The sequence below is a fragment of the Gadus chalcogrammus genome, chromosome 8, assembly GCF_026213295.1.
Source record: "Gadus chalcogrammus isolate NIFS_2021 chromosome 8, NIFS_Gcha_1.0, whole genome shotgun sequence".
Lineage (NCBI taxonomy): Eukaryota > Metazoa > Chordata > Actinopteri > Gadiformes > Gadidae > Gadus > Gadus chalcogrammus.
In genome coordinates, this window is record NC_079419.1 from 13,743,027 (window position 1) to 13,756,562 (window position 13,536).

General features: G+C 48.3%; 1 protein-coding gene across 1 annotated transcript in view; it reads left to right on the forward strand.

Moving 5' to 3' along the window:
- Positions 1-11,302, forward strand: part of LOC130387313 (anion exchange protein 2-like) — a 17,102-nt gene extending 5,800 nt beyond the window's left edge. The window contains exons 4-20 of the mRNA XM_056596337.1: positions 1,358-1,497; positions 3,036-3,216; positions 3,490-3,625; positions 3,767-3,947; positions 4,133-4,229; positions 4,364-4,548; positions 4,959-5,169; positions 5,743-5,946; positions 6,465-6,613; positions 7,140-7,334; positions 7,578-7,787; positions 8,122-8,211; positions 8,524-8,690; positions 9,007-9,260; positions 9,783-9,952; positions 10,437-10,610; positions 11,222-11,302. Coding sequence (XP_056452312.1) covers positions 1,358-1,497; positions 3,036-3,216; positions 3,490-3,625; positions 3,767-3,947; positions 4,133-4,229; positions 4,364-4,548; positions 4,959-5,169; positions 5,743-5,946; positions 6,465-6,613; positions 7,140-7,334; positions 7,578-7,787; positions 8,122-8,211; positions 8,524-8,690; positions 9,007-9,260; positions 9,783-9,952; positions 10,437-10,610; positions 11,222-11,302 — 2,825 coding nt within the window. The remainder of the gene's footprint in view (positions 1-1,357; positions 1,498-3,035; positions 3,217-3,489; positions 3,626-3,766; positions 3,948-4,132; positions 4,230-4,363; positions 4,549-4,958; positions 5,170-5,742; positions 5,947-6,464; positions 6,614-7,139; positions 7,335-7,577; positions 7,788-8,121; positions 8,212-8,523; positions 8,691-9,006; positions 9,261-9,782; positions 9,953-10,436; positions 10,611-11,221) is intronic.
- Positions 11,303-13,536: the final 2,234 nt, after the last annotated feature.

Here is a 13,536-nt window from a genome sequence, read left to right on the forward strand (position 1 = left end):
GTGTGTCTGTGTGTGTGTGTGTGTGTGTGTGTGTGTGTGTGTGTGTGTGTGTGTGTGTGTGTGTGTTTGTGTCTGAGTGTTTTTGCGTGTGTGCATGTGCGTGTACTCGTGTTTGTGTATTCATGAGTGGGTGTGTGTGTTCATGAGTGTGTGTGTGTGTGTGTGTGTGTGTGTATGTGTGCGTACTTGTGTATGAGATAGTGTGAGTCTGTGTGTGCCTGCGCGTGCATGTGTGCGCCTGTCTGTGTGTGTTTGCATTTGCCCTGGGGACTAGGGCGGTCTTTCTGATTATGATTAAGTGGTGACTCAGCTCTGCCAGAGATGAAAACATGCAATGATCTTTGAGACATTAAAGAGATTTGTAAGAACAAGTTTTTGTCCAGAGGGACGCCTAATGCTGTTAGTACCAGAATAAGTTCTCCTGATAGGATGAGGCGTGTGCCTGTTGTATTCATGGCTTAGTAAACTGGGGATACCACATGTACATATACAATTCCGAATAGTAAAATCTGAATATTCTACAATCTGTGGTAAAAACTCTTCTTGAGAAGGGATTCGCTCAAAGGTGAGTTCATGCTCCTTGTTTCCTGTGATTTTTGTAAGAAATGTTTAGCTATTTTCCTACCTGTCTGTGTTTCTAAATCTCTCTAATTGCATGCTTTTGGCATTAAACGTGTTTTGGTTGGAGACTTGCTCCTAGACCTCGGCATCGGATAGGTCTCCTCTGCTCTTGCTGGAGCATTCCCTGCATGGTGTTCCGACCCGCGGATTAGAGAGGGAAGAGAGTTTATATCCCAACCTTGTCCCTGGCGATGTGGGAATGTGTTGTCTGAGGCTTGGAGGTCCAGGCCAGGTCTTTGTGTCCGGAGAGATGCGTGTGAAAGGACAGATTAGAAGACCTGCGTCATCGTGGCTCAACGCTCAATGATGCTCAGCCAAGCCTGAGAACCACTCACCTGTCTCACAACACCTTCCCATGAAGGGTGTGTGTGTGTGTGTGTGTGTGTGTGTGTGCGTATTTTTTAGCGTGTTTGTGTGCATGGGATGTATGTGGGTACGTGTGCATGTGTGTGGGTGTGTGTGTGTGTGTGCGTATGTGTGTGTGTGTATGTGTGTATGTGTGCGTACATACGCAAATGTTTGTGTGCAGTTTGTATTTGTGTTTGCGTGTATGTGTGTTTGTGCGTACATACGCGAGTGTATGTGTGCACTGTGCAGTGTGTATTTGTGTTTGTGTTTGTTTGTCTGTGTGTATTTGTGTTTGGGTGTGTGTGTGTGTGTGTGTGTGTCTGTGTGTGTGTGGTCCTTTCTCATACCTTCCCACCAATGTTCTCCCGGTTGACCTCATCCCGCCCAGGTCACCGATTGGATGATGTCTCGGCCATGCGACGTCACCTGGTCAGCAAGAGCGCCAGGGGGCCGCTGGTCTACACCTCCGGGGACCCCCGCTCCGAGACCGCCGGCCACAGCCCCAAACCGGACCGCTCTCCGCACGAGGTCAGTCCTCCCCCCCCAGCCCCGCCCTGTGGCCAAGATCACCTCTGGAACCTGGAACCTGATCGGCCAAACAGAGTGGGCTGATGTGGGATTCCAAGTCAGTTTGATTCCGAATCAGTTTGATTCCAAGTCAGTTACATTTCAAATCAGTTACATCCCAAATCAGCTTGAATATCCTAGCTTACAGAGTGTTCCTCAATTTAAACAAAGTACCGTGTGAAAGATTGCATTGTCCCGAAGCTAGCCCAATGTTTCCTATTCTCATAACACCACCAACAAAGCAGGGAATTAGTAGGTGGAGTTTGGGTGCAGTGTTGGACCCTTCCCACCGGTGTTCCCCCTCCTGTTCCCACCTGATGGGGCGCTTGTTTACAGGTGTGAACGGGGGGGGGGGGGGGGGTCTGTGAGGAGCAGGATCAAGTGTAATCCTGAGTCTTAAGCGGCTGAATAGGAGGTCTGGGTGGTGAGTGTCAGGTTGAGATGATGAGGGTGGGGTTCGAGAGATAGAGAAAGAGGAGAGGGGGAGATAAAGGTGGAGAGAGAGGCTAGAGGGAAGGGATAGGGGTCGTGTTGGGGTCCAAACCCTCAGACCCTGCAGGTATCTGGTCGGACTCACATTGTCCAGGGGTGGAAGATGGTCCAGGTGGATCAGCTCCGGCAAATGGCCCAGGACAGCAAGGTAGGCCCGCTGGAACCTAGAACCACAGAGAACCCAGGCTCTGTCTGGGATATATACTGTGTGTTATCGGTTGGTCGGGGGATGCTTGTTTTTAGTGTTTTAAGCTCTGAGTTGTGTACATAATTATTTTGTAGGAGTTAGTGCTGACGCAGGGCCTAAGAGGAGGGATTCTGAGCTTTTAATGCTTTTCAACTTTTCAAGTTGATTTGTGTGTGTTGGTGTTTGTTTGTGTGTATGTGTGTACGGGTGTCTGTCCATCTGTCTATCTGGATGTAATTGTATATCACTTTATATATAAAGTGTACATCTCCTTTATGTGTGTGTTTGTTTAACTAAATACAGTATATATATATATATGCATACATATATATTCATTTGTAGATGTGTGTCGCAGGTGTCTGTGTATATACACATAGATATTGATTTGTATGTGCATCCAGGTGTTTGTGTATATATATATGTATCTATAAATATATTCATGTGTATATGTGTATCCCAGTTGTTTTTGAATATACATATAGATATTGATGTGTATGTGTATCCAGGTGTTTGTGTACATATAGTATATATATATAGTATACGTCCATGTGTATACCCAGGTATTTGTGTATATAGAGTGTATAAACTGTATATGTTCACGTGTATGTGTGCACCAGGTGTTTGTGTATATAGAGTGTGTATAAAGTATGTGTTCATGTGTATGCGTGTATGTCTGTGTGTACCAGGTGTTTGTGTACATAGAGTGTGTATACAGTATGTGTTCATGTGTATGTGTGTATGTCTGTGTGTACCAGGTGTTTGTGTATATAGAGTGTGTATACAGTATGTGTTCATGTGTATGTATGTCTGTGTGTACCAGGTGTTTGTGGAGCTGAACGAGCTGGTGGTGGATCAGAACCAGCAGGTCCAGTGGCGCGAGACGGCGCGCTGGATCAAGTTTGAGGAAGACGTGGAGGAGGAGACGGAGAGGTGGGGGCGTCCCCACGTCGCCTCGCTCTCCTTCCGCTCCTTGCTGGAGCTACGCAGGACCCTCTCCCATGGTGCACTGGGGCAGTGGGCCGGGCGGGCTTAGGTTTGGGCGGGGCAGGGTTAGGTTTGGGCAGGCGGGAGGGGGGGGGGGTCATAAATACTATGACCCCAGAAGCAGCTAAGGGCAATATATTTTCTCTTTTATTCAATGAGATGATGTAAATATCTATATCTAATAATGTATAAAGTGGGCTCATAGTGTAAATGAGTTCCTGTTCGTTCCTCGTCCATTTCCTCTGATCACTGAGAGATTGATTGACGGGACGATGGTCCTCTGTGTGTAGGCGCGGTCCTGCTGGACCTGGACCAGAAGACCCTCCCGGGCATCGCCCAGCAGGTGGTGGAGCAGATGGTGATCTCGGACCAGATCAGAGCCGAGGACCGCGGCAACGTCCTGAGAGCCCTGCTGGTCAAACACAGGTACACGCAGCCTCCGTCGCCGTGCTTTCACCAACTTGTTAAACTCAAGATCTCTTAGCGTGGTGAAATAAATGTGTCTGTGTGTGTGCGTTCGTGTGTATACTATGTGCGTGTGTGTGCGTGTGTGTGTTTGCTCTCCAGTCATCCGAGCCGTGAGAAGGAGTTCAGCTCCTACAGCAGGAACGTCCCGGCGGCAAGCATGACCCCCCCGAAAGGGGGCGTGGTCACCCACCCCGACCCCTCCCAGAGACAGACCGGGGGGACTGGGGGAGACGGTTACCACGGAGACACAGAGCTGGAGCCGGACAGGAATGAGGTGTCTGTTGGCCGTCGATAGGGCAAGGGGGTAGGGGCGGGTCAAGGATGATGTTGTAGTTTGATACTTACCTTTGACCTCTCTTTGTGTGCATGTGCATGTGTGTTTTTGTGTGTGTCGTATTGTGCGTGTTGCTGTGTGTGTGTGTGTGCGTGTGTGTGTGTGTCTACGTGTCTTTGTGTCTCCTCTAGAGAGAGTTCCACCCTTTGCGTCGCTCCAGGTCCAAACAGGAGCTGAAGTTACTGGAGAAGATCCCTGAGAAGGCTGAAGCCACCGTGGTCCTAGTAGGTACGTAACCACAATCTGCCACTGGTAGACAACGACGACCGCGCAACCGTACCTAGATGTGGTCTCCACGTTACCTAGAGGTGCCCCCTCAGATGTGGACTGGAGATGTGTGAGCGTGGTCTGTGTCTCTCCAGGCAGCGTGGGCTTCCTGGACCAGCCCTCCATGGCCTTCGTTCGGCTCCAGGAGGCGGTCCCGCTGGAGTCGGTTCTGGAAGTTCCGGTTCCTGTCCGCTTCCTCTTCCTGCTTCTGGGCCCGCCCACCGCCAACATCGACTACCACCAGATTGGACGTTCAATCTCCACACTCATGTCCGACAAGGTCAGAGTCGCCAATCTCCCAGAATTCAAGCTGTGTGGATTTGTGGATATAGTCAATACAACTGTGTTGATCAGCATAGTCAATGCCGAGGTAGTTACTTTCATGGAGACCCCTCAACCTCGTTCATCCATTTTGATTTTAAAATAAATAGCGGGCATCAGAGAACGGAGTGGGGTTGAAATACACAGCAATGGGTCTCCATATTCGGAAACGTGTCCATTGGTATAACATAGGCTCCACATCTCAATAACCTCTCTTGCCCAAGACACGAGATGGAGTGAGGATGGCTTCCTTCAAAAAAGTGTTTTAGCTTACAGCTAACCCAAATCCTAAATCTGAAGTGAATTTACACAAAATCGACCACAGTTTATCGTATGTCAAAACCCCAGTTTTCCCCGGTTCTTTTGCAGAAGTTCCACGAGGCGGCCTACATGGCAGACGACCGGCAGGACCTGCTGACGGCCATCAACTGCTTCCTGGACAGCAGCGTGGTCCTCCCGCCGTCGGAGATGGAGGGGGACGACATGCTGCGCTCCGTCTCCCACTTTCAGAGAGACATGCTCCGCAAGAGCATAGACGGCGCCGCGGCCACCAAGGAAACCGAAGGCTTCAAGGACGCAGGTGAGAAGAGATACAGAGATACAGAGATACAGAGATACTGAGATACAGAGGTACAGAGATACAGAGATACAGAGATACTGAGATACAGAGATACAGTCCTCAGGTCCAGGTATCAGAGGGGATCTAGTCTTGAAGGGCTTTCAGGGGCCCTCCAAGTTCAAAGAAATGTAGGGGGTCTATCTATGTGACTTCTAGCGGTTTTCTAGACTTAGATTAGTACAGGATTCCGATGAACGCCAAGAAAGGCCCCGACGTGGTCTTCTAGATGTGGTCTTGATGTGGTCGAAGTGACTTTAAGATGTGGTTCTGTATGGTCTACTGTAGGTGTCTTCTAGATGCAGGGATCAAATTCGACTCAGCAAACAGGTTTCAGATCATTTATCAAGTAAAAGCCTAATCCAAGCCCAGAGGGAATGTGTTCTAGAAGTCTTCCCGATGTGGACTCGATCTACTGGTCTCGAAATGTGGTGTAGGTCCAGTGGTCTGGTTTCCCTCAGGTACAGCACCGGTGTTTCCAGATAAACTCTCCAGTCTCCAAAATGACCCCCTCCCGGTCTACCCTCCCGTCCCCAGGCGCCCCGGACCCGTCCAAGCCCGGCGACGACCCCCTGAGGCGGACGGGTCGTCTCTTCGGGGGGCTGGTGAAGGACGTGGCGCGGCGGTATCCCCAGTACCTCACCGACATCCGGGACGCCATGAACCCCCAGTGCATGGCCGCCGTCATCTTCATATACTTTGCCGCCCTGTCGCCGGCCATCACCTTCGGAGGCCTCCTGGGTACGTATGGAGCGGCCGGGCCGGCCCCCGAAGGCCCTGGGACTGTTCCTCTCAACAGTCAGTCCCAGGGCCGGTACCCCAATGCCCCGGCACTGTCCACGGTCCACAAAGTGATGGAACTCTTTATCTGCTCGTCATGGTTGATTTGAGCAATAAGGATTGCGAAGGAATGTTCCTCTCTATGTCACTCCTCCGTCTTTCATGGAGGAAATATCACCTGGACTGAGCAGCAGATTTAGCAGTTATCCAATCACATTCCGGGTGTAGAGCATGTAGGAGTGGCTTGTTGGTTTCAAACCCTTGTAGACCAATCACGGCCCTGCCAGAAGGTTATGAGCCAGACAGGATATGATGCAATAGACTTTATTAAACCGGAAATTTCAAAGATATTATCACATACGCATGACATAGACAACAAGCATTACAGTTGGGAGACACACACAACCAAGACAAGGTTAAAATAAGTATGCGTATTTCATATATTATATTGTATTAATGGCATTCGGTCATCGTCACAGGTGAGAAGACTGAAGGGCTGATCGGCGTGTCTGAGTTGATCGTTGCCACGGCGCTACATGGTCTGGTGTTCAGCATCCTGGGAGCCCAGCCGCTGCTCATAGTGGGCTTCTCAGGGCCCCTGCTGGTGTTTGAGGAAGCCTTCTACTCGGTGGGTGCAGTACTCTATGTGGCGTTTGTTCGAAGTGACGTTTTTAACAACTTACTTATAAGAACTTCCAAAGAATTGTATTTTAAAGCATTGTCAATGTTAAAGAAATAGAATATTCCGGTAGTTGTTGCAAATAGTTTTTACAATTTGAATGCGAAATACTTATTCCTAAAAGTTTGAGCTGGATCAGCCGTTTTGAAAATCTTTTCTGACATCACAGGTGGGTGTGTCCACCTAGATGTTTGCTGGATTGATCAGTCTAGCAGCCAGTGTACTTTAGCCAAATTTGCTCATCCATTCAGCACACATCTAGGTGGACACGCCCACTTGTGATGTCAGAACTGGCTGATTTTTTAAATGGCTTGTAATGACTAATCACACTAGCACCTGGTTGTGTAATATGTCACCTTTTAACCCTCGGTATGAACTAGTAGCTGATATTAACACAACAATAACACAAAAACAACGATCTCCACCGCGTGTTCACAATTCCACATGTGAATTAATCTTCTCATGTTGCGTCCAGTTCTGCAAGCAGACTGAGATGGAGTACCTGACGGCCCGGGTGTGGATCGGGTTCTGGTTGGTCCTGATCGTGGTTCTCACCGTGGCCTTCGAGGGCAGCTTCCTGGTCCGCTTCGTCTCCCGCTTCACCCAGGAGATCTTCTCCTTCCTCATCTCCTTCATCTTCATCTACGAGACCTTCTCCAAGCTGGTCAAGGTGGGGTTTGATGGTTCTCATGCAGAGACTAACCCGGGTACCTTGGCCGAAAGATGAAAGACACCAAACATGTCAGCATTTTGACCTGTCCATCCTTTGTAACCTTTTCCACAATTTCCACTGCCTTTATCATAATATATTTCTGCGACACGGAATAAAACCACTAACCCTTAGACAAAGTGCAGCTAGTGCCTTGCTCAAACTCCTCGTATCTCAGTGTGTGCTGGTCTATCTGGTCCCCAGATTTTCCAAGAGCACCCTCTGAAAAGCAACTGCTCCGCCCCCATCAATGAGACCTTGTACCCGTTCAACTCCACCTTGGATGTGAGCCCTGCTGGGAAGGTTGTGGGAGAGCCCAACACCGCCCTGCTCTCCCTGGTGCTTATGTCCGGAACTTTCCTCATGGCCTTCTACCTCCGCAAGTTCAAAAACAGCGTCTTCTTCCCCGGCAGGGTGAGTGAGGGGTTGGGCCCATTAGGTGTGTGTTCTGCTACGCTCTGTCCATAACGCGGGAAGGACAGTCCAGTAGTAGCTAAGGTGTTTCCCTTCAAGTCCCACCCTATCTTCAATGGACCTGTATGCATCCTGGAGGGAGATGCTCTAACCCCCTTTCTTCAATGACGTGTACTAAATGTACTATAATGATGAGTTTGTTCACATATGTATGTCGTAAAATGAAGCTTTAAGAATGGAGGTTCATCTGTACTTGGGCAGGACTCCCATGGTAACCTGACTACTAAATATTGCTTCATGATTGGAATATTAATATTGCTTTGTTGTTCTTCAGCTACGGCGGATCATCGGAGACTTTGGCGTCCCCATCGCTATCCTCATCATGGTGCTGGTGGACTGGAGCATTGCCGACGCCTACACCCAGGTGAGATGACAACACCTGAGTGTTTGAACCACAGTCCATGACATCATCAACACGCTGAAGGGGTTCCCCTCCCCACTCTTGATATAGATACTCCACAAAAACCGTCTTGAATCCTGGTTGGAACCATGACAACTCAATGGAAATGCTTTTCAATGCTACCTGGTTTGGGAAACGTAATGTAGAACTTAAACTGCAATTGAACTTCTATGCATCGAGGATGCCATGGTTTTCCAAAGATTGTAGAACCAATATGGCCGCTATGTGAATAAGTGAAAGCAGTTTGACAGTATTTTTCCTGTTTCCTGTTCCCAGAAACTGAGCGTGCCCAGTGGCTTCTCGGTGTCCACGCCGGAGAAGCGTGATTGGTTCATCTCCCCGCTGGGCTCCGACGGACAGTTTCCTGTGTGGATGATGTGCGCCAGCGTCCTGCCAGCCATCCTCGTCTTCATCCTCGTCTTCATGGAGTCCCAGATCACCGCGTAGGACCACACACCCATTTAAACACACACACACACATCTACACGCACACACACACACACACAAACATCTACGACACCCGCACACAAACAGACACTTAAACAATCATACAGTCACGCATAGGAACAAACACACACACACACACACACACACACACACACACACACACACACACACACACACACACACACACACACACATTTGGATACGCACATTAACCTACTTTGATATGCATATTTGAAAGAAAAAATAAATGCTAACCACAGACAGCTTACCGTTAACTGCTAACAGCTAACCCGCTAGCGCATGTCTCCCCAGGCTGATTTGTAGCAAAAAGGAGCGAATGCTAACCAAGGGGACGGGCTTCCACCTGGACCTGCTGATCATCGTGGCGGTGGGCGGGATCTCCGCCATGTTCGGCCTGCCCTGGCTGTCGGCCGCCACCGTGCGCTCCGTCACGCACACCAACGCCCTCACCGTGATGAGCAAGGCCGTCGCCCCGGGAGACAAGCCCCGTGTCCAGGAGGTCAAGGAGCAGAGGGTGACCGGGTTCCTGGTGGCCGTGCTGGTCGGTGGGTCTGCGGGGCCGTCGCTAACGAGAGGAACCATTAGAGCTGTGTTCTGTTGTTGTCATCCATATCTAATAGTCATGAGTGAAGCATGCTGAACGCCATTAGCTGAAGATGCTCCGAATGCTCCAAGGGATCAGAAGAAAGAGCTCAGTACAATGCAGTACAATACAGTAAAACAAAATACAGTGCAGTGCAATATAATACATTATAATATAGGGAAGTAGAGTACATTTTTCTATAACATAGCTCAGTACAATACAATACAGCACATACAATACAATACAATACAAGCGAAAACCAACAAAACCAGAATGTGGTTATTAAAAAGCTGTGTTTGTAGTTGTGTTTGTAGTTTAAGAGGTTTGTTTGTGCGTTTGCGTGTGTGTGTGTGTGTGTGTGTGTGTGTGTGTGTGTGTGTGTGTGTGTGTGTGTGTGTGTGTGTGTGTGTGTGTGTGTGTGTGTGTGTGTGTGTGTGTGTGTGTGTGTGTGTGTGTGTGTGTGCGTGCGTGCGTGCATGCACAGGCCTGTCCATCGTCATGGGGGAGGTCCTGAGACAGATTCCTCTGCCCGTCCTGTTCGGGATCTTCCTCTACATGGGGGTCATGTCGCTGAACGGCATCCAGCTGACCGACCGCTTGCTGCTGCTCATGATGCCCGCCAAGTACCACCCTGACCTCAGCTACGTCACCAAGGTCAGACCCCCCCACCAGCCCGGGAGCCTGAAACACTGGATCTTAGTGTTGTGGTGGCTTTTGTGGTAGTATAATGCAGACTAGTCAGTGTGTATCAAGAGTATATATAGTACAGTGTGTGTTTACATTTGTGAATGATATTTATGTTCTGTGTGTGTGTGTCAGTGTGTTACATATGCGTGCATTGAGTGTGTTTGTGTTGGCGTGTGTGTGTTGGCGTGGTTGTGCTTGCACGGCATGTATGTGTGTGTGTTTACATTGAGGTAGTTCTTCATCATGATACAGTATATGTGTGTGAGTGAGTCTGTGCTGTGTCTGTGCATGCCCTGTCTGTGTAGATGTATATGTACGTGTATAAACGTGTGTGTGTGTGTGTGTGTGTGTGTGTGTGTGTGTGTGTGTGTGTGTGTGTGTGTGTGTGTGTGTGTGTGTGTGTGTGTGTGTGTGTGTGTGTGTGTGTGTGTGTGTGTGTGTGTGTGTGCAGGTGCGGACGGTGCGGATGCACCTGTTCACCTGTGTGCAGCTGCTTTGTCTGTCTCTGCTGTGGGTCGTCATGTCGACGGCCGCCGCACTGGCCTTCCCTTTTGTCCTCCTCCTCACCATCCCTGTGAAGAGACTGCTGCTGCCCCGCATCTTTACCCACCGCGAGATACAGTGTGTGAGTTACACACACACACACACACACACACACACACACACACACTCACTCATCTGCACCTCCTGTGAGTTACACACACGCATACACAGACACTCATGTATCTTCACCCCTGTGAGATACAGTGTGTGAGTTACACACACGCACACACACACACACACACACACACACACACACACACACACACACTCATCTGCACCTCCTGTGAGTTACACAAACGCATACATACACACACACTCATGTATCTTCACCCCTGTGAGATACAGTGTGTGAGTTACCAGACAATCAATCACACACACACACACACACACACACACACACACACACACGTCGCCTGAGCAAGAAGCCTCACCCTGACTGCTCTAGTCAAGCTGTCTGTCGCCTTGTACGGTTGCCTCCGCCGTCGGTGTGCGAATGTGTGTATGAATCGCCTTGGACAAAAGCGCCCGGTAAATATAAATACCCTAAATTGAAGGTTCAGATATTAGATACATCTTCAGCCCCCTTGAGATACACTGTGTGACCTACACACTCACAAATACACACCCTTGCTAGTCCCTACCACAGTGCTGTCTGATATTGACCCTTGACCCGGCTGGTCCTCTGTGTTCCAGCTCGACGCGGACGACGCCGAGCCTCGTCTGGACGACCTGCAGGTTCAGGACGAATACACACAGATGCAGATGCCTGTGTGACCTTGAACCCCCAACACTGCTGCTGCTCACTGTGGATTGGTTTCACACACCTTGTCTTGTGAGGACCACCTATTGGGGACTGCGTTGTGGGGACCAAGTGCGGCTGACAGACCAGAGGCTCCCCCAGTCACAGATCAAGTTGAGCTCCAGACTGCACTGGGCATTTTATTTTTATTTAGAAGAAATTTACATTTAGTGGAACCGCGTATATATATATGCTATTTTTGTTAGAGAATCGCCTCACCTTGCGGATATATTCTGTTTGATAATAACCCTTGTTCTAATATGTACTACAAATAAATATTCAAAATCAAATTTCCTGTGTGAAGTGTGCGCGTTTACCTCATCAAAGCAAAAAAACGAATCCTGCCAAATGTGGCATTACATGGGGCAAAATTGTTGGAATTATCCTCCTGGGAAAGATTTGTATTCTACATCTTCTTCGGAAAAACATTAATGATGTAAACATATTAAATATTAGCTGATGGGTCACTACAGTTTAATGGTGTCGTTCTCTCTGTCAAAGACTTCCTAAATAATTCAGCAGATAAACATCTAGTTTCACTCAATCTTGAGCTGTCGTTACCTATTTTCAGCAAGAGATGGCGCTGTCACTCCAGTCTTGCTTTCTGATGGTTGATATTAGCGATGAAAGACAAAGCATCAGAAAGACAATTTTTTTCACGTTTTGATCTTATGAACTGGGATTTTGGGGCTTGAGTTGGAAGAAAGGATAGAAGGTGTGTGTGTGTGTGTGTGTGTGTGTGTGTGTGTGTGTGTGTGTGTGTGTGTGTGTGTGTGTGTGTGTGTGTGTGTGTGTGTGTGTGTGTGTGTGTGTGTGTGTGTGTGTGTGTGTGGGGACACACACACACACACACACACACACAAGGGACAAGACGCAATCACAGGAAGATTGGTCTATTTGTAAGGAGGATGGGGGGAAAGGGTGAAGAAGACCGTACAGGATTCTTTCTGATCGGCTGGAGAGCAACTGTATAACCAAGGAGGAGCCAGATTACCACGGGTACGCATAAAACGTTTATTAATAACAATCGGCATATTCAAATGTTTGTAAGTAGGCCTAACTAAAAAAAACGCTGCATTCCTTAAACACAACATGCAAGTAAAACCAAGAACACAAATAAACGTCATCAACCCAATAAAACCCACAAGTAAACCCCCAAGACATTAAAAGCTTAGACACACACTACATGCAAAATACGAAAGATAAAAGCACATTAAACATGGTATAAAACCAGAACAACCACCCATACGTCCACCTTGCGAAATATCCCGCGAGCCAATCTGCTGATTAGTCAATAAAGAAATTGACTTTTAGAAACATCTATTCCTTTGATTAGCTATTTAAAAGTGTGGAATGGAAATATCCACAGAAAAATAAAATCGGTATTTTTTTTTATTGACTGTGTGGGTAGCTTCTCTAAAATTAAAATACTAATATAGGGTCTTTACCGCAATGGTATAATGTTGAGGTGATTAAAAATAAAATAATGTAAACATTTTGATTTCTTTTGAATAATTCGCACAAATGCACACACAATCTAATATAATATGGACTGTGTGTGTGTGTGTGTGTGTGTGTGTGTGTGTGTGTGTGTGTGTGTGTGTGTGTGTGTGTGTGCGTGCGTGCGTCTGTTTGTGTGTGAGAGAGACAGATGGAGCGAGACAAGGAACGAGGCACAATCACAGGAAGAAGTCGTTTGGTCTATTCAGCGAGCCGATCTAAGTCAATGAAGAAATGTACTTATTTTAGGTTAATCTGTCCCATTTTTCTGTGGAGTTTATCTACAGACGAATGAAATATGTCATGTTTTTATTGATTGATTGTGTGGAAGGCTTGTCCACGCGTGGTGGGGTGGTCGTGGTGTGGAAGAAGGTGTGTGCGTGCGGAATGATGGCCCTCCCCCGGTTCCCTCAGCTCGGATTCCCCGGGAACATCAGCGGCAGTTCAGCCTCCACCCTTTCTGAGCGGCGTGTTGCTGTCACTCGTACCTTGATAAACATCTCATCCCACTCCCACGCGAGAATATCGCCTCTCAGGATGAAATCCGTGACGGGAAAACCTCTTGTTGAAGCCGACAAGTCTAATGATTCGTGGACATTTCTCCAGTGGACCCGGATAGGGACAGAAGGAGCCCACGGATGCAACGGAGTGTCGAACGCCGCATCACCTGATTTCTCATGCCCGCTGACAGCCCATCCCGCGGTTGCTT